The sequence below is a fragment of the Nerophis ophidion genome, linkage group LG15 (assembly GCF_033978795.1).
Source record: "Nerophis ophidion isolate RoL-2023_Sa linkage group LG15, RoL_Noph_v1.0, whole genome shotgun sequence".
Lineage (NCBI taxonomy): Eukaryota > Metazoa > Chordata > Actinopteri > Syngnathiformes > Syngnathidae > Nerophis > Nerophis ophidion.
The window spans coordinates 16,231,385-16,257,344 of record NC_084625.1 but is presented as its reverse complement, the minus strand read 5'-3'; the positions used below and the strand labels follow the sequence as shown (position 1 = coordinate 16,257,344).

At 40.8% G+C, this 25,960-nt stretch overlaps 1 protein-coding gene across 3 annotated transcripts in view; it reads left to right on the top strand.

Annotated features, from left to right (window-relative positions):
* The window catches only part of LOC133569305 (dipeptidyl aminopeptidase-like protein 6), a 468,141-nt gene that overhangs the window by 28,106 nt on the left and 414,075 nt on the right, over nt 1-25,960 (top strand). The window contains exon 1 of one of the 3 annotated variants that reach the window (XM_061921538.1): nt 14,164-14,309. The exons of the other annotated variants lie outside the window; for them this stretch is intronic. Within the exon in view, the coding sequence (XP_061777522.1) occupies nt 14,259-14,309 (51 nt within the window). The 5' untranslated portion in view covers nt 14,164-14,258. Of the gene's footprint in view, nt 1-14,163; nt 14,310-25,960 lie in introns of those variants that run through there. 3 annotated transcript variants of the gene reach the window in all.

Sequence of the window (25,960 nt, the reverse complement as noted above, 5' to 3'; positions counted from 1 at the left end):
TTTGTATATTTTTCATTCAAAATCGTTATGAAAGACATAACGATGGCGTCTTTTGGAGTCGTTCTCGCCATTTCCGGGTCCTAAATAGCTGTCAACGTGTACTGACTCGTCGGAATTCCATCCCCAGACTTTTCCTGTCAAGGTGAGAGGCATTATTTGTGATCTACAATAAGGAAGCATAGAAAACACCTCACCAGTCGATCATTTCGAAATCTTACACGTCGCCGCTATTTATAGTTGGTCTGCGTTAGCGCTTACAATAACAATACCACTGATACTTGGTTGATATTCGAGTCACAAAATGTAAATGGAGTATTCTTGGTGCTTTTTGAATGGTTATTTATTGGATTTTATGGGCGGAATAGAGGACCTCCCATTGGATTACGCTGTAAGCAGACTTTTATTTACGTCTATTTACTAGTTAGAATGCATTAAAAAACCAGTATTTTTATAATGATTGTGAACGAGAGGCAAAATCCCCAAGAAGTGCATTTTCCCTTTCAGCTTGTGACATATGAGCCAACCTTCCTCCTGCATAATTGTATTGCTTTTTTTCCAGTTCATTGCAAACAGTGATATTAATTTAACCTGATTTCTACATGTATGTGCACTTTATCCGTATTCAGATGTACTTTCCTTTGTGTGCTTAGTTTTACAGTGACTTCATTGTGGAGAATATCAATAAACGCTATAAAAAAAAAATATATATATATGTCAATACTAATACAGATTTGTTTTGAAATATATATACATTTGCTTAGGCTATTCAAAGAAAATATATGCATCCCCGCCGATTAAACCAATCATGACGTCGCATATGTGATGAGGTCATATTAATCATGCCACAATTTAATTGATTAATCGTTGCAGCCCTGCTAAAGAGTTATCTACCCCTGCATGCACTTTAAAAAGTTGCTACCCAGCTGTCGGTGTGAGTCATCAATAAACTCAAACATAATAATGCTGACTAAGCAGTTTGCGCCTTACCAAGATTACAACACTGGTTCTGTTGCTGCTGTTTTGTTGTGAAATACACTTTTAACAACTGTGGTAAAAAAACAAACACGTTTTCCCTTCTGCTTTCTCATTCACTCCAAGTTATTATGAAAGTTACATTATTTACACATTAGATATGTGAGCTTTGCAGCATTAAAATGAGCCGGAAGAAAACCCACTGCTCGTTAAACACTGGTGTTATATCCGCACGCACACATTTATATTGATTCACATAATGGCATATAAGAGAGATGGTGTAAAACAGGGGTCTCAAACTCAACTCAACTGGGGGCCACTGGATGCAGAGTCTGGGTGAGGCCGGGCCGCAGGAAAAGATTTCTTAAAAACATTTTTGCATACTCTTCAGCATGTTTCAATGATGTTTCAAATTGCATCTCTTGTGCACCGCAACTTTCTCTGTGCAAATAAGACACGTCAGGGTGCCGCTGTGCTCAACAAAGAAATATTGCATCTCCCACTTTTCCTGGAATTGTCTTTGTTCATCACTAACCTTTCTCTTCACTGCTGGCTTTGAAAAAGACATGTTGGGGTTGTGGAATGTATTTGTATTTAGCCGTTGCACAGAGAATAATGTTATTTCCGCAATGTGTGTCGTTCCGCTTTTCCTCCTTGTAGCAACACGGCGGTCGGTGGATAATAGCCGGGAAAGTACAGGGATAGCGAGCGCAAAAAAATTACGGCTCCCGGAGTGTTATCCGAAGTCATATAAAAATATATGTAGTGTTCATCGTGTGAGGCAATGCAAATTAAACAATAAAAAAAAAAATTAATAAATAATGGTTTGAATTGGTCCAGGTTAACGGGGACTGTTATTACTGATGGACAGTTGTCGCGGTGTGACTGCAACCAGGCACGTGAGAAAACCCTCGTCTCCATGGCAATGTTTCTGTCGCTTTCACTCATTTGCTGCTTTTCCACTAACGCAGGGGTAGGCAACCTAAAACGTTGAAAGAGCCATTTTGGACCCAAATAACACAAGCGCCATTCATGTAAAACTCGCGGGACGCACTAACATTAATCTTTCCTATTAAGGTGGGGGCCGCAAAATAACGTCTCGCGGGCCGCAATTGGCCCACAGCCCGTGTGTCTGAGACCCTGGCGTAAAACGGCCAGCAGCTGTCACTTTGTGTTTGTTGTTGAAAAGCGTAGTTTAGAAGAGCTTGAGCCATTCTTAGCGGCCTTGAGACTACAGCGCCACCACGCTCCCGACTGCTCTATAAATCAATAACCCTCAAAGTCTGAATTTAGACGGTGCATTAAAGGCCGTGATGGTGCCGCCTTGGAGACGAGAAGCGAAGGCAGCGTGTCTCGCTAAGAAATCCCATTTAGCAAGGGAGTGGTATTAATTACTGTGAATAACAGTGTCAAAACAACAAGCTGACGGGGGCAGCGAGCGCCGCCCACTCCAGCTGGACTGCTGACAACAGGCAGATAGCAGCTGAACTTGTTATCTGCGCCTTACATGCAAAGTGCAGTGTTCAACACAACTGAGTGGCGGCTTAGGGCTTCTGTTGACACCTGAGGCAAAGATGGATCTGTTGGAAGAGGCTGGGTGGTCCACGTTGGCAACGTGCTAAATGCCCCTCTGTCATAAAACTATATTCAAACTTTTTTGCTGCCTTCTCAGTCTGTGGTCAACAAAAAGTGACTTACAGTATATCTCAACTAGTCAGTGGATAACCTTACACTTGTAAAAAAAAGCCCCCAAAAAACATTTAATGTACCAGAATTACCTACTGTAAATTCTGGGATGTAAGGTGCTACATTTTCCCTACACTTGAAACCCTGCGGCTTATAAAAAGGTGCGGCTAATTTATGGATTTTTCTTTGGAAAAGCCAAGAAACAAGCAAATGTACTGAAAAGGTGAGTTATTGTTTGTGCAATGGCACCATCTTTTGGACGAGTTTGATCACTTTAGATCATGGGTGTCAAACTCTGGCCTGCGGGCCAAATTTTCCCGGGAGACTTCCGAAGTTCAGTGCCCCTCCCGAATTTAATCCGGGACAACAGTATTTGGGGTGGGTTTTAAAGGCACTGCCTTTGGCGTTCTTTACAACCTGTCTCCACGTCCGCTTTTCCTCCATACAAACAGCGTGCAGGTCCAGTCACATAAAATATGCGACTTATACACACACACACAAGTGAATGCAAAGCATACTTGGTCAACAGCCATACAGGTCACACTGAGGGTGGCCGTATAAGCAACTTTAACACTGTTACAAATATGCGCCACTCTGTGAACCCACACCAAACAAGAATGACACATTTGGGGAGAACATCCGCACCGTAACACATTATAAACACAACAGAACAAATACCCAGAACGCCTTGCAGCACTAACTCTTCCAGGACGCTACAATATACAACCCCTGCTATCACGAAACCCCGTCCACCTCAACCCCACCGCCGAAAAGAGGCATTCAATTTTTATTTACATTTTATTTGATATGCCATTGACATTTTTTAATCATTATTATTATTTGAAACTCGATTTTGCATGTCACTATAAAGTTATATAAGCCTTGCTTGTTCAATATTCAATGCAAAACATGTTTGGGTCCCTATTAAAAGGTTAATTTGTTCAACCTCGGCCCGCGGCTTTGTTCTGTTTTAAATTTTGGCCCACTCTGTATTTGAGTTTGACACCCCTGCTTTAGATGCTTTAGTACAGTAACCATTTGGGCTGCGAATCTTTGGGTGTCCCACGATTCGATTCAATATCGATTCTTGGGGTCACGATTCGATTCAAAATCTTTTTTTTTTTTTTCCCCAATTCAACACGATTCTCGAGTAAAAAAACGATATTTTTCCCGATTTAAATGGATTCTCTATTCACTCAATACATAGGATTTCAGCAGGATCTACCCCAGTCTGCTGACATGCTAGCATAGTAGATTTAAAAAAACAAAACTTTTATAATTGTAAAGGACAATGTTTTATCAACTGATTGCAATAATGTACATTTGTTTTAACTATTAAACAAACCAAAAATATGACTTATTTTATCTTTGTGAAAACATTGGACACAGTGTGTTGTCAAGCTTATGAGATGCGATGCACTGTGACACTATTGTTCTTTTTTATTATTTGTATAAATGTCTAATGATAATGTCACTGAGGGATTTTTAATCACTGCTATGTTGAAATTATAACTAATATTGATACTGTTGTTGATAATATTAATTTTTGTTTCACTACTTTTGGTTTGTTCTGTCGTGTTTGTGTCTCCTTTCAATTGCTCTGTTTATTGCAGTTCTGAGTGTTTCTGGGTCAGGTTTAGTTTCGGAATTGGATTGCATTGTTATGGTATTGATGTGTATTGTTTTGTTGGATTGATAAAAAAATATATAAATAAATTGATTTTTTAAAAATGAGAATCGATTCTGAATCGCACAACGTGAGAACCGCGATTCAAATTCGAATCAATTTTTTTTCTAACACCCCAAGTAATCATTGTCATGGACCCACTAGCTGCGGAAGCTAGCTCTCCAATACGCTAACAGACTCAGAAATTCCACGGTGACATTTTGGTGAGTTTGCTGAGGAATTTGTGAAATTAAAACGATAAAAAAAGAATGTTGTTCAAATTCCTACACACTTCACACATGGGACAGTTTAGTAAGTATAAACATTTTTAATTGTAAAGGAAAACTTACCAACGTTGCTTAGAGTGATAAATGAAAAACCCCTGAGTAGAAACACTATGGACGGCTAAAAGACTGAACAGCACGCCAGTTAGAAGAAAAAAAAAGCACTAGCAATAAATGGATGGACACTGCAGCACTTTCAGTGAGCAAATCCGTCCAAAAGATGGTACTATACTACAAACAAATCACCCTCTTAAGTTTTTTTGCTTGTTTTTTATTAAATTATTTTTCTTATTGTTAGCGAAGAGAAATCCATAAATTAGCTGCTCCGTCTTACAAACCCCAAAACCAGTGAAGTTGGCACGTTGTGTAAATGGTAAATGAAAACAAAATACTCCTACTTTCTCAGTCTTTTTTGCCACTTGTCAGCTTTTTTGAAACATGCTGCAGGCATCAAATTCCAAATGAGCTCATATTTGCGAAAAATAATAAATGTTTCCAGTTCGAATGTTAAGAATCCTGTCTTTGCAGTGTACTCAATTGAATATAAGTTGAAATGGATTTGCTTATCATTGTATTCAGTTTTTATTTACGAATTACACAACGTGCCAACTTCACTGGTTTTGGGTTTTGTACTATCCAGGTAAGAGGACTGATTTATAATCTAAATTGAACTTTCACTAACTCAGAGACGATGCAGCGGCTCAACATGGCAATATAGCAGCACTTATGTAAACAATATCGCTAATACTTGGTTAATATTCAGGTCAGAAGATGTAAGTACAGTATTGCTGTCGATTTTTGGATGTTTTTTTAAAGGGATTTAAGTGATGAATCGTGCTTTTACATCTGGCAAACAGATGGATGAGTCTGGGTTTGGAGCTTGCCAGGAGAACGGTACATTTCGACTGGTTTGTGCAGAGTGTGAAATTTGGTGGAGGAGGAATTATGATGTTGGGTTATTTTTCAGGAGTTGGGCTTGGTCCCTTAGTTCCATTGAAAGGAACTTTGAATGCTCCAGGATACCAAAACATTTTGGACAATACCGTACGTTTGGAGCAGGCCCATTCCTCTTCCAACATTACAGTGCACAAAGCAACGTCCATAAAGACATGGATGACAGGGTCTGGTGTGGATGAATTTGACTGGCCTGCACAGAGTCCTGACCTGAACCCGACATAACACCTCTGGGATGAATTAGAACGGACACTGAGAGCCAGGTCTTCTCGACCAACATCAGTGTGTGACATCACCAATGCGCTTTTGGAAGAATGGTGGAAAATTACTATAATCACACTCCGCAACCTTGTGGACAGCCTTCCCAGAAGAGTTGAAGCTGTAATAGCAGCAAAAAGTGGACCGATGTCATATTAAACCCTGGCCAAATACCTTTGGGTATTTAGTGTACTTTTTTTTTTTGGTCTTATATGAAGGTTGTGAATAATGGCCAACATTATAAAAAAAGTGCAGTTACCATTTTGTTTGGGTTTTTGTGTCAATACTCTTCCTCAAAGGGGATCAGTGATTGTATATAAAAGCAAGAGAATAATGTCATATTCTCTATGCGTACATTAGCTGCACAATATTTAAATTCCGTTCATGCTCACATTATTTAATGTGGTTCCGTCTTTCCAATCATGAAGACGCGCAAAGTGACAGTTAAAAAGTCCTTCTTGGAATGAATCGATGCTTTCATTATGCCTTTAATTACACAAGAGTACATCCTGCCACACGTCACACTACTTCAATGGCAGCCCGAGGGTCTTTTTCCTGCAAGAAAAGAGGAGCGAAAGGACACAAGGTGTAATTAGAACATTAAAGGGACGGTCAATAATTCACATCAAGTTCTGTACATATCCAATAGCGTCTCGCGTTTTCCTCTGCAAAATAAAAGCAAGACACTAGTCTCCGTAATTTGGATAAGAGCTTTTGGTTGACCTTGGCCGCCCCGAGCTGTCACAGGGACAGATCTTTACCGTCTTTAATGAATCCCGGAGCTGGAGACTAGGGCCGCTCGTACGCGTAGGGGGCGTTAATCTCGCAGCCTGCGCGCAGGAGGGGGGTCTATTTGCAGCCAGCTACCCCATGCCGAGCTGCGGAGATAATAAAATGTCACTTTATTTTCTGCTTTTGTTGGCCGGAACTTGAATGAGTTCACATGCTCGCCGTCGCGGGCGCCACGCCAATCAAATAACATCTTGGGAAATTATTTCATAGGCAGGTACTGTGATTAATTAATGAATCAAGGGTAACTGTTTGTTGCCCCGTGGCGGTCAGGATGTGCATTTTGATGGAACAGTTGGCCGGAACAGCAGGCGTTTGTCAGGAACTTGGACAGGATCCGTGGTTTTACTATACGCGAAATAGGTGCACTTAAAGTACGGGTGTCCAATGTGCGCCCCGGGGGCCGTTTGAAGCCCACAGCTAATTTTGAAATGGCCCAGAGCACATTCTCAAAACACTACTTAAAAATACATTAAAAAGTGCAATAAAAGAGCAAACAGTTTAAACGTAAAGGGAAAAAGTTGCAAAGTTGACTCGAATAGCACAAAGCTGCCATGCAGCCTTTTTTTTTTTTCCAAGCTGTCATTGCTCAAAAATAACAATGAATGCACATAAATGTGTATTATTGACGTATTCAAGGTTCCAGTTACTTCACATCAAATATTCCAACTTGGAAATGATTTTACGGGAAAATATTGCATGCATTGTGTGTTTGCCATAAAAAAAATAAGTTTTCTGTGACAAACAGGGCATGAAACCATCAAAAAACAGGGGGAAAACCCCCAAAAACGTATAATCGGCGGATAGATCTGAGGTTGATCAAAAGACTTAAGCGTTGAACATAAAAAAAACTACGGAAAACAGATATGACCAATTTTTAAAAACTTTTATGAGTTGGTACCTTTTGGAGCACCGATAATTTTAGTGGGATTTTATTTTTAAATGTCATTGCTCAAAAAATAGTATTGAATTAAAATCAATGTTATAAATTATTGACCCATTTAGGGCAACAATTACTTCACATCAAATATTCCTATTTCAAAGATTTTTGTCATTAAACTATTTTATATTTTGTAAATAGAAACCAAAGTTTTCTTTGACAAACAAAACAAACCAAAAAAAAACATAAGATAATGAAAACTTGTAAATAGCCGATTAAATCTGAGGTTTGTCTGGAGACTTAAATGTTGAACGTAAAACAAAAATAAACATTTTACCTATTTTTAACACTTTTATGAGTTGGTCCCAAAGATTTCTAGTGGGATTTTATTTTTAAATGTCATTGCTAAAAATATCATTGAAAAATCAATGTTATGAATTATTGACCCAATAAATGCTACTCAGTGGTCTAGTGGGTAGAGTGTGAGTTCAAACCCCTGCCGAGTCATACCAAAGACTATACTAAGGGGACCCATTACCTCCTTGCTTGAGACTAAGCATCAAGGGTTGGACATACGGGTTAAATCACCAAAAATGATTCCCGGGCGCGGCCACCGCTGCTGCTCACTGCTCCCCTCACCTTTCAGGGGGTGAACAAGGGGATGGCTCAAATGCAGAGGACACATTTCACCACACCTAGTGCGTGTGTGACAATTATTGGTACTTTAATAATTACTTCACATCAAATATTGCCATTTTTAAAACAAATTGCGGGGCGGGGGGAAATATTGCATATTTTGTGTTTTTGCCATAATTAACGGGATTTTGACAAAAATGACATTTAACATTAAAATAGTTTTGTTTAAATGTTTTACTTTTAATCCATATATAGACCCGGAATTGATGCAGGGATTTAAGCATTGAATAAAAAATAAAATGTGTTGTTATTTTCAACATTTTCAGGACTGAGACTCTTGTGGGTCCCCGGGACCATATTTGAGGGCAGCACCAAACTTAAAAACTTAAAATACAATAAATGTTGTATTTATTTTGAATATGAAAAATATCAATATGGCCCTGATTTTTCAGTGTGCGCCCCCCAGTGGAACAAGTTTGGATGGCCCTGGCTTAAAGGCAATGCAAAGTTGAGTTTTTATCAAATTTGCAGGGAGAAAGAAAGAGTCTGCTTCAAGGCGTACTGAAATGAGATTTTCTTATTCAACCAGGGATAGCAGGTCCATTCTATGTGTCTAACTTGATCATTTCGCGATATTGCTATATATTTGCTAAAAGGATTTAGTAGAGAACATCGACAATAAAGTTCGCAACTTTTGGTCTCTAATAAAAAAACCTTGCCTTTACCGGAAGTATGTGCGCGTGACGTCACCGGTGTGAGGGCTCCTCACATCCTTACATTGTTTATAATGGGAGCCACCAGCAGTAAGAGCGATTCAGACCGAGAAAGCAACAATTTCCCCATTAATTTGAGCGAGGATGAAAGATTCGTGGATGAGGATATTGATAGTGAAGGACTAGAAAATAAATAAATAAAAAGCGACGGCTCCGGGCGGCGGCAGTGTGAGCGTTTCAGATGTAATTAGACACATTTACTAGGATAATTCTGTAAGATCCCTTATCTGCTTATTGTTGTAATAGTGTTTTAGTGAGATTGTAAAGACACCTCAGTCGGATGGCTGCGGGGAACACGCCAGTGTCTCATAGAGAAGCCGAGGAGCCAAGCTCACAGCTGCCTTTTTTGACAACTACTGCAGGAGGACGCATAATCCACTGATGTCTCCGGTAAGAGCTGACTTAATATCACAATTTTCCCATCCAAAAACATGCTGGTTGACGTAGAGAAACGTTCGCTTGACCGTTCTGTGTTAAAGCTTCACAACAAACAAAGAAACACCGGCTGTGTCTCGGTGCTAAAGACAGCTGCAATACACCGCTTTCCACCAACAGCATTCTTCTTTATAGTCTCCATTATTAATTGAACAAATTGCAAAAGATTCAGCAACACAGATGTCCAAATTACTGTGTAATTATACGATGAAAAGAGACGACTTTTAGCCATAAGTGGTTTTGGGCTAATATGTCCGCTTCTACCAGAGACGTCACAAACACGTCATCATACGCGTCGTCATTCTGCGGGAAATTTAAAATTGTAATTTAATAAACTAAACCGTCCGTATTGGCATGTGTTGCAATGTTAAAGGGGAACATTATCACAATTTCAAAAGGGTTAAAAACAATAAAAATCAGTTCCCAGTGGCTTGTTATATTTTTGGAAGTTTTTTTCAAAATTTTACCGGTCCCGGAATATCCCTAAACAAAGCTTTAAAGTGCCTTTTTTTTCTCTCTCTGCCAAGACACTGTCCATTTTCCTGTGACGTCATACAGTGCTGCCAATACAAACAAACAATGGCGAATAGCAGAGCAAGATATAGCAACATTAGCTCGGATTCAGACTCGGATTTCAGCGGCATAAGCGATTCAACAGATTACGCATGTATTGAAACGGATGGTTGTAGTATGAAAGTATTGAAGAAGAAACTGAAGCTATTGAGCGAATAGCTATTGACGCTATTCATAGCCATAGCATGGCCAACTAGCTGCGTTAGCATCGCCGGTAAAATGTGCGGACCAAACGATCAGGACTTTGGCATCTTGTGACACTGGAGAAACTTAAATCTGTCGATTGGTAAGGGTTTTTTCGCATTAAATGTGGGTGGAAGGAAACATAATATAGTTGCAAATGCATCCGCAGGTTATCCATACATCTCTGTACCATGTCTGCTTTAACACTGCCGGTAAATAGCATGTTAGCATTGATTAGCGTAGCATGTTAGCATCGATTAGCTGGCAGTCACGCTGCGACCAAATATGTCTGATTAGCACATGAGTCAACAAAATCAACAAAACTCACCTTTGTGATTTAGTTGACTTTATCGTTGCAAATGCATCTGCAGGTTATCCATACATCTCTGTGCCATGTCTGTCATCGCCGGTAAAATGTCTACTTTCGCATCTTCGGGCCAGTGATGCAACTTGAATCCCTCTCTGTTAGTGTTGTTACACCCTCCGACAACACACCGACGAGGCATGATGTCTCCAAGGTTCCAAAAAATAGTCGAAAAAACGGAAAATAACAGAGCTGAGACCCGGTGTTTGCAATGTGTTCGAGGAAATGAAAATGGCGGCTGTATTACCTCGGAGACGTCACGTTCTGACGTCATCGCAAAAAGAGCGATAAACAGAAAGGCGTTTAATTCGCCAAAATTCACCCATTTAGAGTTCGGAAATCGGTTAAAAAAATATATGGTCTTTTTTCTGCAACATCAAGGTATATATTGACGCTTATATAGGTCTGGTGATAATGTTCCCCTTTAAGATTTCATCATTGATATATAAAGTATCAGACTTTGTGGTCGGTAGTAGTGGGTTTCAGTAGGCCTTTAAGGTCGGCCGGGGTAACTCCTGGAAGCCGATACAGCATCCTGGCAGCCGTCGTTAATGACATTACAAGCACAGGCTGCAGTTGGAACATGTGTCCAATTAACACAATCTAAGTTTGATGGAGCTTTCATTTATTGGCGCCGTGCACGCGCAAGAGAGGAAAACATCTGACCGTGCGCGCTCGATAACAGGCGGCCAGCTAATGAAAAAAGATGACGCATGTAATAAGATATGCTCACAGCGCGCAGAGGGAGCAAGCAGGAACTTGTTGCACTCGACGCTACGTCGGCTCAAGCTTGGTCAACATTTACGTTCAAGTCTGACCCCGGCATCAACAGACCGTTAAGTGATAAAACCCGCTGGCTGCGCTATGCTAACAAGCTTTAAAGATGACGGATGGCTCCATTAAGTTGGTTGGAGGAAGCGGCACACTAATTTTTTAGCATACTTCTTCATACATGCACCTACAGTTTAGCTTTTAAAGAACAATACAGCTACAAATACAAATAACTGAGAATGAAATATGCCAGCCATAAGTTAGGTGTAATTATAGCCGGCACGTTTATTGACCTTAAATGCTGACTGGGCTTTAATTGGAAGGAGGTGATAATTGTAACGAGGCTGTTTGAAATTCGTTATATGTAACAAGTTCATGTTTTTTTTTTTTTTTACATAAACAATGATTTAGAGTACATAAGAAAGTGAAAAGGAAAATGTAGCCGCTTTTGACCACCCAGACCAGTACATCGAACCAATGTTGCTGAGCTAGTATTAATAGTACTGATACAGTAGGGAAGGACTTCTCCTTCTGCCGCAACTCCTCCCTCGACTTCTTATGCCCTGACTTTTGCCGCAACTTCTCCTTCTGCCCTGACTTCTTTTGCCACACCTTCTTCTTCTGCTGTGACTTCTGCCGCAACTTTTGCCGCAATTTTTGCCGCAACTCGTTCTTCTGCGTTGAGTTCTGCTTCGGCTATTTCCACGACTTTTTCTGCGACTTCTGCCGCAACTTCTCCTTCTGCCCTGACTTCTCCTTCAACTTCTGCCGCAAGTTTTTTCTCGTATTCTCTTTCTGCCGCGACTCCTCCTCCTGCCTCGACTTCTGCCCTGACTCTGCCGCAACTTCTCCTTCTGCCTCGACTTCTGCCCTGACTTCTACCGCGACTTCTGCCCTGACTTCTGTCGCGACTTGTTCTTCCCTGTCTTCTACCGCGACTATTGCCGCGACTTCTCCTTTTGCCTCGACTTCTTCCCTGGCTTCTGTCCTGACTTCTGTCGCGACTTGTTCCCTGGCTTCTGCCATGACTTTTGCCGCGACTTCTCTCTTTGTTGTGACCTCTGTCCTGACTTCTGTCGCGACCTCTCCCGCGACTTCTGCCTCGACTTTTTCCCTAGCTTCTGCCGCAACTTTTGCCGCGACTTCTGCAGCGACTTTTTCCGCGACTTCTGCCCTGTCTTCTGCCACAACTTCTCCTTCTGATTAGACTTCTGCCGCAAGTTCTTCCTCGACTTCTCCTTCTGCCTCAATTTCTTCCCTGGCTTCTGTCGCAATTTTTGCTGCAACTTCTCCTTTTGCCTAAACTTCTTCCCTGGCTTCTGCCGCAACTTTTGCCGCAACTTCTCCTTTTGCCTCGACTTCTTCCTTGGCTTCTGCTGCGACTTCTGCCGTGACTTCTTCCTTGGCTTCTGCTGCGACTTCACCTTCTGCCTCGACTTCTTCCCTAGCTTCTGCCGCAACTTTTTCCGCGAATTCTGCAGCGACTCTTTTCGTGAGTTCTGCTGCGACTTCTGCCCTGACTTTTGCCGCGACTTCTCCTTCTGCCTTGACTTCTGCCCTGACTTCTGTTGCGAATTCTCCTTCTGCCGCGTCTTTTGCCTCAACTTCTCCTTCTGCCTCGACTTCTTCCGCGACTTTTTCTGCCTCGACTTCTTCCCTAGCTTTTGCTGCAACTTTTTCCGCGACTTTTGCCGCGACTTCACCTTCTGCCTCGACTTCTTTCCTAGTTTCTGCCGCAACTTTTTTCGCGACTTCTGCAGCAAATTTTTCCGTGAGTTCTGCTGCGACTTCTGCCCTGACTTCTGCCGCAACTTCTCCTTCTGTCGCGAATTCTCCTTCTGCCTCGTCTTCTGCCTCAACTTCTGCCGTGACTTCTCCTTCTGCCTCGACTTCTTCCCAAGCTTCTGCAGCAACTTTTTCCGCGACTTCTGCAGTGACTTTTTCCGTGAGTTCTGCCCTGACGTCGGCCGCAACTTCTCCTTCTGCTTCGACTTCTGCTGCAAGTTCTTCCTCGACTTCGGGTCTTTTGCCCTGACTTCTTCCCAGGCGTCTTCCCAGGCTTCTGCTGCGACTTCTGCCTTGACTGTTGCCGCAACTTCTCCTTCTGCCTCGACTTCTTCCCTAGCTTGTGCAGCAACTTCTTCCGCGACTTCTGCCCTGACTTCTGCCGCAACTTCTCCTTTTGCCTCGACTTATGCTGCGAGTTCTTTCTCGACTTCTCCTTCTTCTGCGACTTCTGCCCTGACTTTTTCCGCGCCTTTCCTTCTGCTTCGACTTCTTCCCTGGCGTCTTCTCTGGCTTCTGCCGCGACTTCTGCCCTGACTTCTGCCGCGACTTCAGCCTCGATTTTTGCCTCGACTTCTGCCCCGACCCTGCCTTCTGCCTCGACTTCTTCCCTAGCTTTTGCCGCGACTTCTGCTGCAACTTTTGCTGCGACTTCGACTTCCGCCGCGACTTTTGCCGTGACTTCCGCCGCGACTTTTGCCGTGGCTTCCGCCGCGACTTTTGCCGTGACTTCTACCAGTTCCGGAAGGATACAGCACTTACAGATTGCTGCATGATGTTTTCCGAACATTTTGTCTTTTTCTCTCAGCAGTGGCAATTTTTGCGATAATCGCTGCAAAATGTTTTTTGAACATTTTGTCTTTTTCTCTCAGTACTGGCAATTTCTGCGATAATGGATGTTTCATAGACGTGTTAGGCCAGCCTCGGAAGTGTTTGGAATTCTGGGAAAGTCTTCGCCCTAATTTATGACCTGAGCGTGTCACTCAGTATGTATTATCGCCGTTAAAGCAGAGCCACCTGTGTTCTATCTCTAAAAATCCTGGTTCATCTTCTTCTGCGACCACGCTGCTTTGTATGCACACACACACACACCCCTCCTCCTCCTCCTGGTCCTCTTCCTACTCCTCCTCCTCCCCATGCACAAACAGCGCATCAGGGAGAGGCAAGCCTCAGCAAGTGTCGTCGTTCCGCCGCTCCTCCTAAAGCGAAGCTTCCACGCAGAGCAAAGCAGCGCCACCAAAGTGTCACCATGAAGGAGAGGAGTCTGATCGAGACGGCCAAGATGCAAGGCAACATGCTGGTAAGGCTGCTAGCGCGTGAAAATCATCAACGATCACTCGATTCACTCCCAAACCCTCTCAATGCTGCCTTTTGGACGTCTGTGATGTCGTGTTAGCATCCTGGGACCGGGATTTCTCAACGTTTACGTTCTTTTCCCTTTTTAGTTGCCATGTTAATCCGACTTAAAGTTTGGTCCTCTTTTATGGTCTCCAAGTAACCTTTTGCTCCTGGTGAATAATTTAGTCCTGCACATTTTTTCATGATGTCCTCCAGCTGCATGGTGTGGACACTTCATAGCAAATCTCCTTTCCACACGTTTGAAGTCTAGTGTCCTTGAATTTTTCATTTGGGGAATATTATGCTTTGTTATTGGATCTCTTGCCTGGTGGTCTTTTTTTTGATTGGGAGAACTTTTTGGCTGGGCTATTGTGAAGTTTTTAAATAAGCTGCCATCAAGTAGATTTGATTTGTATGTTCTTCTGCTTAGTTTTAGGAATATTTGATATGCCATAAAAACAACAAAATTATACAGTACTTAGTTTTTGAAGATTTTTTTCCAGGAGAAAAGTTTTATTTTCGTCAAGTAAATGTTAAAACTTATTTGAAAAAAATATATATATATATCTTGTTTTTGGTCGTGTTTTTTCTCATTCTAAAACCTCTGTAATTCAATGTTGAAACCCTTTCAAAGTGAAAAATGTAAGTTTTTCACAATGGGAATTATCCTAAAATCAAACAGAATGCAACAACAACACACAAACAGTGGAAAGTGACTGCAGTGAGTTAAATTGAGCATCAATTAGATTTATTTTTTTGCCACTGAGTGTATTTCCTTTGGCTCCTGACTCCTGCAAAGTAAACTGGCAGCGTTTATTACCAGCGTTTTACTGCCTTTAACTATAAACAAAGTCAATTATTGCCAACCTGCATTACAGAAGTGTAGGTTCTGTTTCAAATGTGATAATCTATCATAAACTATTGAACAGGAATCTTCTGCAGTAGATTTTTGTCTTTTTGCAACTTTTCTCTCTCCCAAAAGTGTTGAGCCAAGAAATAAATGTTTACTGCAGTCGACACTGGTTCTCAGGAGGACTTTATATGACATGTTGTTGGGCTCTAAATCAGTGGTTCTCAAACTTTTTTCATCAAGTACCACCTCAGAAACACTTGGCTCTCCAAGTGCCACCATAATGACCAGCATATATATGCAGTAGCATGGTAGGCCCAAATATTCATTGAAAAAAGGGTAGACGTTTTGTTTAACGAGTACCGTAAATTCGGGACCATAAGCCACTACTTTTTTCCTATGCTTTGGACCCTGCAGCTTATTAAATGCCATCCATTCATTTTCTACCGCTTATCCCTTTTGGAGTCGCGGGGGGTGCTGGAGCCTATCTCAGCTGCATTCGGGCGGAAGGCGGTGTACACCCTGGACATGTCGAGCTTATAAAATAATGCGGCTAATTTTTGAAAATGCCCCCTTTGCTGACGGCATTAATGCAAATAGTTTAAAAATAAAACAAACAAGCAAAGACCCTAAATAAGTGTGTTATTATTGGTTGTATGGCGCCATATTTTGGATGAGTTTGCTCACTGCAGTTGCTGCAGTGCTGCATCGCCCTTCTGTTTTGACTGAGCTTTCAACCGGAAGTACAAGTGCTGTTCCGTTTTCTAGCCGTCCATAGCATTTGTATTTGTATGGATTCTTGATAAGTTTTACAGTATAACTAAACAATTCTTACTTAATAAACCTACTTGTGATGTCTGCAGTAGTGTTTTCATGCATATTTGTATGTGCTAGCGTAATTTAATGAAGCTAGAGTTGTTAGCATTAGCTAATATACTAACATGTTTACGTGTCTTTGTTAGTATTATTTACTTACAAGTGCATTCTTTCTGGATTATTTGAATTTTATAAATCCACCAAAACATCACCATGGAGTTTTGAGTCTGTTTTACTGATTGGAGAGTTAGTCGGTCCATGACGATGTCTTATGTTTTGTTTGATCATCCATTTTACTGCCGTGTTACACCATTTGGAAACATTAAAGGTATCTAAATAAACATTAAACATCTTTCTGTTTAAATAACTCATCTCACAAGGTGTATATATATATATATATATATATGGAAACAATATTTTAGTGGGTGTGGCCTACACACGGTAAATACGGTACATTTAGAATAGAATAGTACTTTATTGATTCCTAGAGGAAATTCAGCACCACAGTTTGCTCACTATAGACATTAATGATAATAAATATTGTCTGTCTATCTGTGTTGGCCCTGCGATGAGGTGGCGACTTTTCCAGGGTGTACGCCGCCTTCCGCCCGATTGTAGCTGAGATAGGCGCCAGCGCCCCCCGCGACCCCGAAAGGGAATAAGCGGTAGAAAATGGATGGATGGATGTATATATTATATAATATATGAATAACATAAACATATTATACATATAATATATTATATATAATATATATATATATTATATAATATATGAATAACATAAACATATTATACATATATTTTACATTTAAGTGCAGTCAAGAAGGAACATATGCATTATACAGCATTATACCTTATTTAGATGCCTTAAATCAGGGCTCACCAACCTTTTTGAAACCAAGAGCTACTTCTTGGGTATTGATTAATGCGAAAGGCTACCAGTTTGATACACACTGAAATAAATTGCCAGAAATAGCCAATTTGCTCAATTTACCTTTAACCCTATGTTATTATTAATAATTAATGATATTTATCATTGTGGAAGTACTGATCATCTTAATGATTTCTCACAATAAATATATATAGAAACAGATAAATATCAAAATGCAACACTTTATGTTTATATTTTCTCTAAGTGCACATTTTTCAAATTTAACATTTTCAAATGATCACTTCTAAGACAGTCTTGTGAAATCACAATATTCCATTTTAACTAGCTAGCCGCCAACATTTTTTAACAACTCATGAATTACTTTGCACCATGTTTGTACAAATAATAACTCATGTAAAATACAAAAGTCAACTGTCAAATTTTTAAATAAATCATGGCACACTTTGAAATGGACACCAAATCACCAAAGCAAGACCAGCTTGCTAGTAAATAAATAACATTTAAAAAAATAGAGGCAGCTCACTGGTAAGTGCTGCTATTTGAGCTATTTTTAGAACAGGCCAGCGGGCGACTCATCTGGTCCTTACGGCCACTGCGTTGGTGACCCCTACCTTAAATGTTTCCAAATGGTGTAACACGGCAATAAAACGGATGATCAAACAAATATACCATGCTACTGCATATTTATGCTGTATAACAGGGGTCTCAAACATGCAGCCCGTGAGACGTTGTTTTGCGGCCCGCGCTTTGATATGACAATTTAATGTATGTGCATCCCGCGAGTTTAATATGAACAGAACTTGACAGCGTCATACTTCCTAACGTCCTTGATTTTCATACTTCCCAATGTTCTCGATTTTCACGGGAGTCCCCATAGAATCAAGGCCGATTTTTACACAATCAACACTACTCATGGGGTGCTGCAAAGGCACTGTTCTTAACACCCTCTGAATTCTGTACAGACAGTGTGCAAGCCAAATAGATTATCACCTTTGGCTGAGCAGTACACATGTGTGATGTTGCAAGACATATTTGGTCAACAGCTACACAAGTCACACTGAGGGTGGCTGTAAAAAAAACCTTAACACTGTTACAAATATGTGCCAGACTGTGAACCCACACCAAACCAGAATGACAAACACATTTCAGGAGAACATCCGCAATGTAATACAACATAAACTCAGGCCCCACCCTCCGTACTTGCGTCGGTTGAGGTGGTGTATGTAGCCCGGGAGAGATGGGGCTGCAAAATGTTCTGGGTATTTGTTCTTTTGTGTTTGAGTTGTGTTAGGGTGCGGAAATTCTACCAAAATGTGTTTGTCATTCTTGTTTGGTGTGGGTTCACAGTGTGGCGCATATTTGTAACAGTGTTAAAACTGTTTATACAGCCACCCTCAGTGTGACCTGTATGGCTGTTGAGCAAGTACGTCTTGCAGCCACTGACGTTGTTCTGCACAAGTCTCATACAACATGTTACCTTGCCGGCACATTGGTTGTGTGATGTTAAAGCGTGCGCGATGACATGTAGTGGAGCAGTAGTTCTCTATGAGGGGGTGCGCTAACCCCTGGAAGTACTTGAAGGTATGCCAAGGGACAAGTGAGATTTATTAAAAACATTCTAAAAAATAGCAGCAATTCATAAATCCGTTAAAAATATGTTCATTGAATAATACCTCAATGAAACATGAATGTAAGATCATAAACTGTGAAAAAATAATACAACAATCCAACATTCAGTGTTGACAGCTAGAATTTTTATGGACATGTCCCATAAATATTGATGTTAATAATTTATTTTTTTGTGAAGAAATGTTTACAATTAAGTTCATGAATCCAGATGGATCTCTATTACAATCCCCAAAGAGGGCACTTTAAGTTGATGATTACTTCTATGTGTAGAAATCTTTTTTCATAATTGAATAACTTGTTTATTTTTCAACAAGTTTTTTATTTAGTTTTATATCTTTTTTTCCAAATAGTTCAAGAAAGACCACTACAAATGAACAATATTTTGCACTGTTACACAATTTAATAAGTCAGAAACTGATGACATAGTGCTGTATTTTACTTCTTTATCTCTTTTTTTCAACCAAAAATGCTTTGCTCTGATTAGGGGGTACTTGAATTAAAAAAATGTTCACAGGGGGTACATCACTGAAAAAAGGTTGAGAACCACTGTTGTAGAGGACGTTAAAGGCAGTATAGTCACGGCAGCCCTTAATAATGTCGGCCGGGTGAAAATTGGGACAAATTCGGGAGAATGGTTGCACCGGTAGATTGTCGGGAGGTGCACTGAAATTCAGAAATCTCCCTGAAAAATCGTGAGGGTTGGCAAGTATGTTGCTAGGGCGGGAAAGCCATTCATAGAAGGTGAATTCATGAAAAAGTGCACGTTAGATTTTTTTTAATAAATCTTTTCTTGGAGCCCAGCCTCACCCAGTTTCTGCATCCAGTGGCCCCCAGGTAAATTGAGTTTGAGATCCCTGCTTATTTGTAACACTGTAGCATTACACACCATTTGAACAGTAACACCAGGGTACCCGCAAGATCTCAAAAGTCTTAGAGTATTAAATCCATCAATTTGAATTTAAGGCCTTAAACTTAAAATTCTTCTAAAATCTTATAAATAACATTTTAAAAGTTTTTTAACTGTTAATGTTGTTTTGTTTTAAAAACATGCATAAACTTCAGTTTTGCTTTCAAATGTTTCCATTTTTGATGACGCTATAACGTAACTGCAAAACGGAACTAAAATCGGCTACGTGTGCTCCCCGGTCAGAATTAATCGCGCAGCAGCAGTGTGTCGTTACAGCTTAGCAAAAATACTGAGAAAATTTAACAAAAGCCCACAGCAAAGCCGAATGACTTGCATAAGTTCAACGATTTGTGGCTCCAGAACGATCAATTCAATGCAGGCTTGAAGTCGTTCGATGGAACGTACAAAGTGTTTCGGACCAGGATATGGAGCCATCGAGGAGGGAAGCGTTAGTAAACATTGCGGTGAAAGTGAAAAAAATGAAAATGTGAAAGTAAAAATTCTGGGATAAATCTTTTTAAAATATGCTGAAACGCCACAAACACTTGCACAATCTTACAAGGATCAACTTAACTCCCCAAAAGAGTGTTATGTGGGTAATATGAGATGTTTACTAGTGAAATAATACTATTACATACAGTAAATACATGATACTTTCTCTGTGGTAGTAGTGTACTCACAGCAGTAAAACTATTAAAAAAAAAACAATTTTCTTATTCCTAATATTTCCATCAATTCATTTTCTACCGCTTTTTACCTTCGGGGTCGCGGGGGGTGCTGGAGCCTATCTCAGCTACAACCGGGTGGAAGGATTTATTCCAATAATTTTAGGTCAGCTTGTCATACCCAGTCTTTTCTCCAAGTTCATACAGAAAGTGACATTAAAAGCTATAAAGGTTGTATGTTTAGTGTTTACACTCAGTTTGTGGTGGGGTGAGGAAAGCAAGGAAGGTTTGAGAATGTCATCAAGCTTAAATAATTTCGGTACTTAGAAAAGTACCGCAATAATTTTAGTACCGGTACCAAAATTTTGGTATGGTTACAACACTAGTTTGAAGCAGAAGACTTAAAACGACAGATTTTAAGTTTCATTGGGGTCGAGGGAGAGGAGGCGCAGCCACGCTTTACTTTGTACCTCTTGCTAGTCCTAACAGAATTGCTATTGTGACATCCAGTGGACACATTTAGAACAGCAGTTTCTTTTATCAAGAACAACAACAAAAATGCAGCTATTTTTGATACTTGGCAAAGTCCTCACGTGGGCCGGCCCACAGGCCGTAGGTTTGACACCCCTGCCTTACACTGAGTTTGAATATTTAATTAAGTGGTTCTACGGCGTACCACGGTAAGTCAAAATAAGGCTTGACTGATCTTAAAATGGAATGTTATGAACCTATGTCAGGACGGCCCCGTTCGTCAGGGTTTACCTGACACATGAAACGTGACAAATTGTGAATTTTCAACGTTGACCACAGCATCAGTCGCTATGCAGAGTGACATGAGGAACTAGACAATTCAATAAAGAACAATTTACAACAATTATAACAATCAAGTGGCTCCTTCATGGCTTCACAGTAATTACGGAGTACAAAACAAGCATTCACAACAAATGGTAGGTTGTTCTGGTTAATGTCCTTGGGTTTGGCGCAGTGAACCAGAGCGTGCCTTCAGTCGTCCAAACGCACACTCGATGATCATGCGGGCCACAAAGCAATATTTGGAGTCACACACTGCCTGTGTCACATCCACGGGAGGAAGGGACATAGTTTTTCGGTAAATAGAAACCGGACATTCGAAAGTACTCTTGCCATCTGAGATGTGTTGTATCCGAAATAGCTGCAATCGCTTGTTTCCTTCACTGAAAGTATTCATGTCTGATTTCCAAAAGTGTCTGTACATTTAGAAGGAGAAACACGGGCTTGTCTAGATGATTCGCTTCCATTTTTTGGGGGTTGGCTCCGGTTGTTATGAAGCTGGCTGTGGCGCATTCTTTCTAACGTCACTTCCTCTCCGAACTCTGTAAACGATCAATGAGTCCATACAAAGCTAAAAGCCGGAGATTCAACACATACACATTTATTGATCTTTGTGCAGCTTTTGCTTCACTACTTTGAGTAAAAGGCTTGTTTATGCATCAACATTGTCCCGAAACAGCCGGTATTTCCTTGTTTAAAATTCCCGAAGGTGAAGCTTTACTATGGAACAGAGCGGTCAAGCGAACATGGATCCTGACCACATGTCAACCGGAAGGTTTCGGTGAGAAAATTGTGGTAATAAGTCGGCTCTTACCGTAGACGACAGCGGAGCTTGCGTCCTGCTGCAGCTGCGTGGCTTCCCTCAGAAACACTGGCGGTCACCACACCTGTGGTCACGCCCCTCCGACTTTCGGGTACTATATAATCTCACTAAAACACTATTAACACAATAGGCAGATAAGGGATTTTCTAAAATTATCCTAGTAAATGTGTCTACTAACATATAAATTGCTCTCACTGCCCTCACGTTTTTTTTTTCTTTCTAGTCCTTCACTCTCATTATCCTCATCCACGAATCTTTCATGCTCGCTCAAATTAATGGGGAAATTGTCGCTTTCTCGGTCCGAATCGCTCTAGCTGCTGGTGGCTACGATTGTAAACAATGTGAAGGGGCGGCATAGCTCGGTTGGTAGAGTGGCCGTGCCAGCAACTTGAGAGTTGCAGGTTCAATTCCCGCTTGTGCCATCCTAGTTACTGCCGTTGTGTCCTTGGGCAAGACACTTTACCCACCTGCTTCCAGTGCCACCCACACTGGTTTAAATGTAACTTAGATATTGGGTTTCACTATGTAAAGCGCTTTGAGTCACTTGAGAAAAGCGCTATATAAAATATAATTCACATTCACAAGATGTGAGGAGCCCTACAACCAGTGATCTCACGCACAAATCGTCTGCTAGGAAAGGCTTTTTTATTAGCGACCAAAAGTTGCAAACTTTATCGTGGATGTTCTCTACTAAATCCGTTCAGCAAAAATATGGCTATATCGCGAAATGATCAAGTATGACACATAAAATGGACCTGTTATCCCCGTTTAAATAAGAAAATCTCATTTCAGTAGGCCTTTAAATCAACCTGCTGGAATAAACAAACTGTAGGTTTGACACCCTGCCTTACACAGAGTTTGAATATTTAATTCAGTGGTTCTATGGTGTACCACCGCAGTTTAAGAATCACTGCTCTAACCTCTAAGAAAAAGCATGGTTTACTGTGAAATTGTTGCCCATTTCCCCAGAAGAAGAATAACAAAGCTCTTGAGGAGTGTTCAGCCTTGAGTGAAAATGCACCTGCAAAAGGATTTTTGATGTGTGTTGTTCCACGTTTTCCCCCCCATGAGTGACGTCAGGCCTGTCGGTTGAGTCGTTCCGCCCGCACTTGCTTGCTTTCCCCTTCCTTCTTGCATGTTATGGATTGTTTTCCGTTACGTTATTGATGTATTTGCCAGCGCGTCACACTCGGGAGATTACTTCCCTGATTCACAGCCTCGCCGTCAGCTGCGACGGATGCGTGACCTCTGGAGATTTAAGAGGCTGCGCCGACGTCGACACGCGCGGCAACAAAGGCCGTCGTTTGATTTTGACAGATTTATTACACGGTGCCAGCGCGGACACCCAACAATGCCCCCCACCGCCCTTGCATGCATCCCCCGTGGGACGAAGACAAAGTGTTGTAGCTCAGCAGGAAGTCCTGCAACAATAACAGCGGAGGGATGTGCACTGAGAGTCAAGTCTGGCCTGCAGACGACGCGCCGAGATGCGGTGTGCGTCCTTCGGGGGTTCTGTTAGCTAGCTAGGACTTGAAAATGAGAGACCAAAACACCCCCGAGGTGTTGTGATGCCGATAGCGAGGAGCACGCCGAGGTAATGGTAGCCAAGATGCTATCAGGGGAAACAGGACCAGCGAGTGTTTCTTCACATCTGAATTTGTTTGAACTGACTATTTCTGCAGATAAGATAAGAGCAGCGGATGGAAACCCACCACAGGCCATTTAGTCGGCATCCATCCAGCATCCTTTAATTCAGTCCTTTTCAAATAGTGAAGATGCCAGGGACTGTGGCCCCTGGGGAACATGCTTTATCTCTATCATAGCATGTGTCATGCTTCAAACCCCAACATGTACTCATTGTTGCCCATAATGACTTCCATCCATCCATTTTCTACCGCTTATTCCCTTTGGGGTGATGGAGGCCGCTGGTGCCTATCTCAGCTACAATCGTGCGGAAGGCGTTGTACACCCTGGACAAGTCGCCACTTCATCACAGGGCCAACACAGATAGACAGACAACATTCACACTCACATTCACACTAGGGCTAATTTAGTGTTGCCAATCAACCTATCCCCAGGTGCATGTCTTTGGAGGTGGGAGGAAGCCGGAGTACCCGGAGGGAACTCACGCAGTCACGGGGAGGACATGCTAACTCCACACAAAAAGATCCCGAGCCCGGGATTTAAACCCAGGACTACTCAGGACCTTCGTATTACGAGGCAGACGCACTAACCGTGCTTCCCTAATCTTGACTTCCTCATGTGTATGTATATATATATATATATATATATATATATATATATATAACCATGACCTCTAAACCGAGGTACGTACCGAACCAAAATTTTTGTGTACCGTTACACCCCTAATATATATATATATATATATATATATATATATATATATAAATGCAACAATTTGATGGTTTTTAATAAATGTACATAATCTTGACTTCTTCATGTATATTTATTAAAAAAACATCAAATTGTTGCATATTTTTTGTTTTGTTGTAGGGCTGGGCCAATTAAACAATATCAATATACATCGCAATCGACACATAATCGATATCAATATAAAATGCGTTCGATAAAACATTCGATATACAGTACAGGCCAAAAGTTTGGACACACCTTCTCTTTATTCAATGCATGTTCTTTATTTTAATGACTATTTGCATTGTAGATTGTCACTGAAGGCATCAAAACTCTATGTACTTCACAAAAAAGGGTGGAAAAACTGAAAACGTGTTTTATATTCTAGTTTCTTCAAATTAGCCACCCTTTGCTCTGATTACTTTTTCGCACACTTTTGGCATTCTCTCCATGAGCTTCAAGAAGTAGTCACCTGAAATGGTTTTCACTTCACAGGTGTGCTTGAAACTCATTGAGAGAATGCCAAGAATGTGCAAAGCAGTAACCAGAGCAAAGGGTGGCTATTTTGAAGAAACTACAATATAGGTTAAGTACATAACTCCACGTGTTCATTCATAGTTTCGATGCCTTTAGTGACAATCTACAATGTAAATAGTCATGAAAATAAAGGTGTGTCCAAACTTTTGGCCTGTACTTGTAAGTCCCTCGCGCAACTGGAACTCAGGAAACAGGAAGTGTCACTGAGCGACGGGAGGGACCCAGCCAATCACCTAACGATTTCAACTACCAAGATTGGTTGCGCCGTCTTTCTGTCTCGCTGTGGATTCTCTGCACGGAGTGTGAAGAGAAACTGTAATATCTGATTAAAAAAAAATGTTTTGTTTTGTTTTGTTTTTCGCTAAAGAGTGGTCCGGGGGATGCGCATATGAAATTAGGTGGAGTTCTGCACCTCAAATAAGGTTAAGAACCACTGCGTTAATTGTTTCCAAACAGTGTCTCACATGGCCCCATTCATCAGGGTTTACCTGACACACGGTACGTGACAAATTGTGAATTTTCAACTTTGACCACAGCGTCAGTTGCTATGTAGACTGGTACTTTTTCCATCATTTTCAGCCAACAGCATTGCAAATTGATTAACCCGTCTTCCTCTCACGCGAGATCCGCCCAGTAACGGGGCCATACTGTGTGAATCCCTTCCCTACTTTCGTCTTTTAAATCAACTTGCTTAAATAAACAAACTGTGCACGGTATTCTAAATTTTGGAGTTTCAACTTTACATTTTGCTCATGAGTTAACGTTGCTGATCAATTTGAATTTATTACTCATTGAGTTTTTTAAAATTTTATTTTATCAGTGTCAAATCGTTTAAGTTGGTCAAAAAATGTTTGTTTAAATAAGGAATTAATTTAATTTGATGCACTTTACATTTTTTATTTTACAGACTGTTATAATGATAATCAAGTTATTCTTTGTTGTCTTTGTTTTATTTAATGTGAATGTAGTGTTGTCCCGAAACCAATATTTTGGTACCGGTCCCAAAATTATTTTGATACTTTTCGGTACATTTCTAAATAAAGGGGACCATTAAAAAAATTGCATTACCGGCTTTATTTTAACAACAAATCTTAGGGTACATTAAACATGTTTCTTTTTGCAATGTATTCCTTAAATAAAATAGTGAACTTACAAGACAACTTGACTTTTAGTAGTTAGTAAACAAACAAAGGCTCCCAATTTAGCAGTAGCATATTGTCATTTATCAGTCTATTATTATGTCAACATTATTAAGGAGAAGTGGTAGGAAATAGATTATTAATCTACTTGTTCAATTACCGTTATTATCTG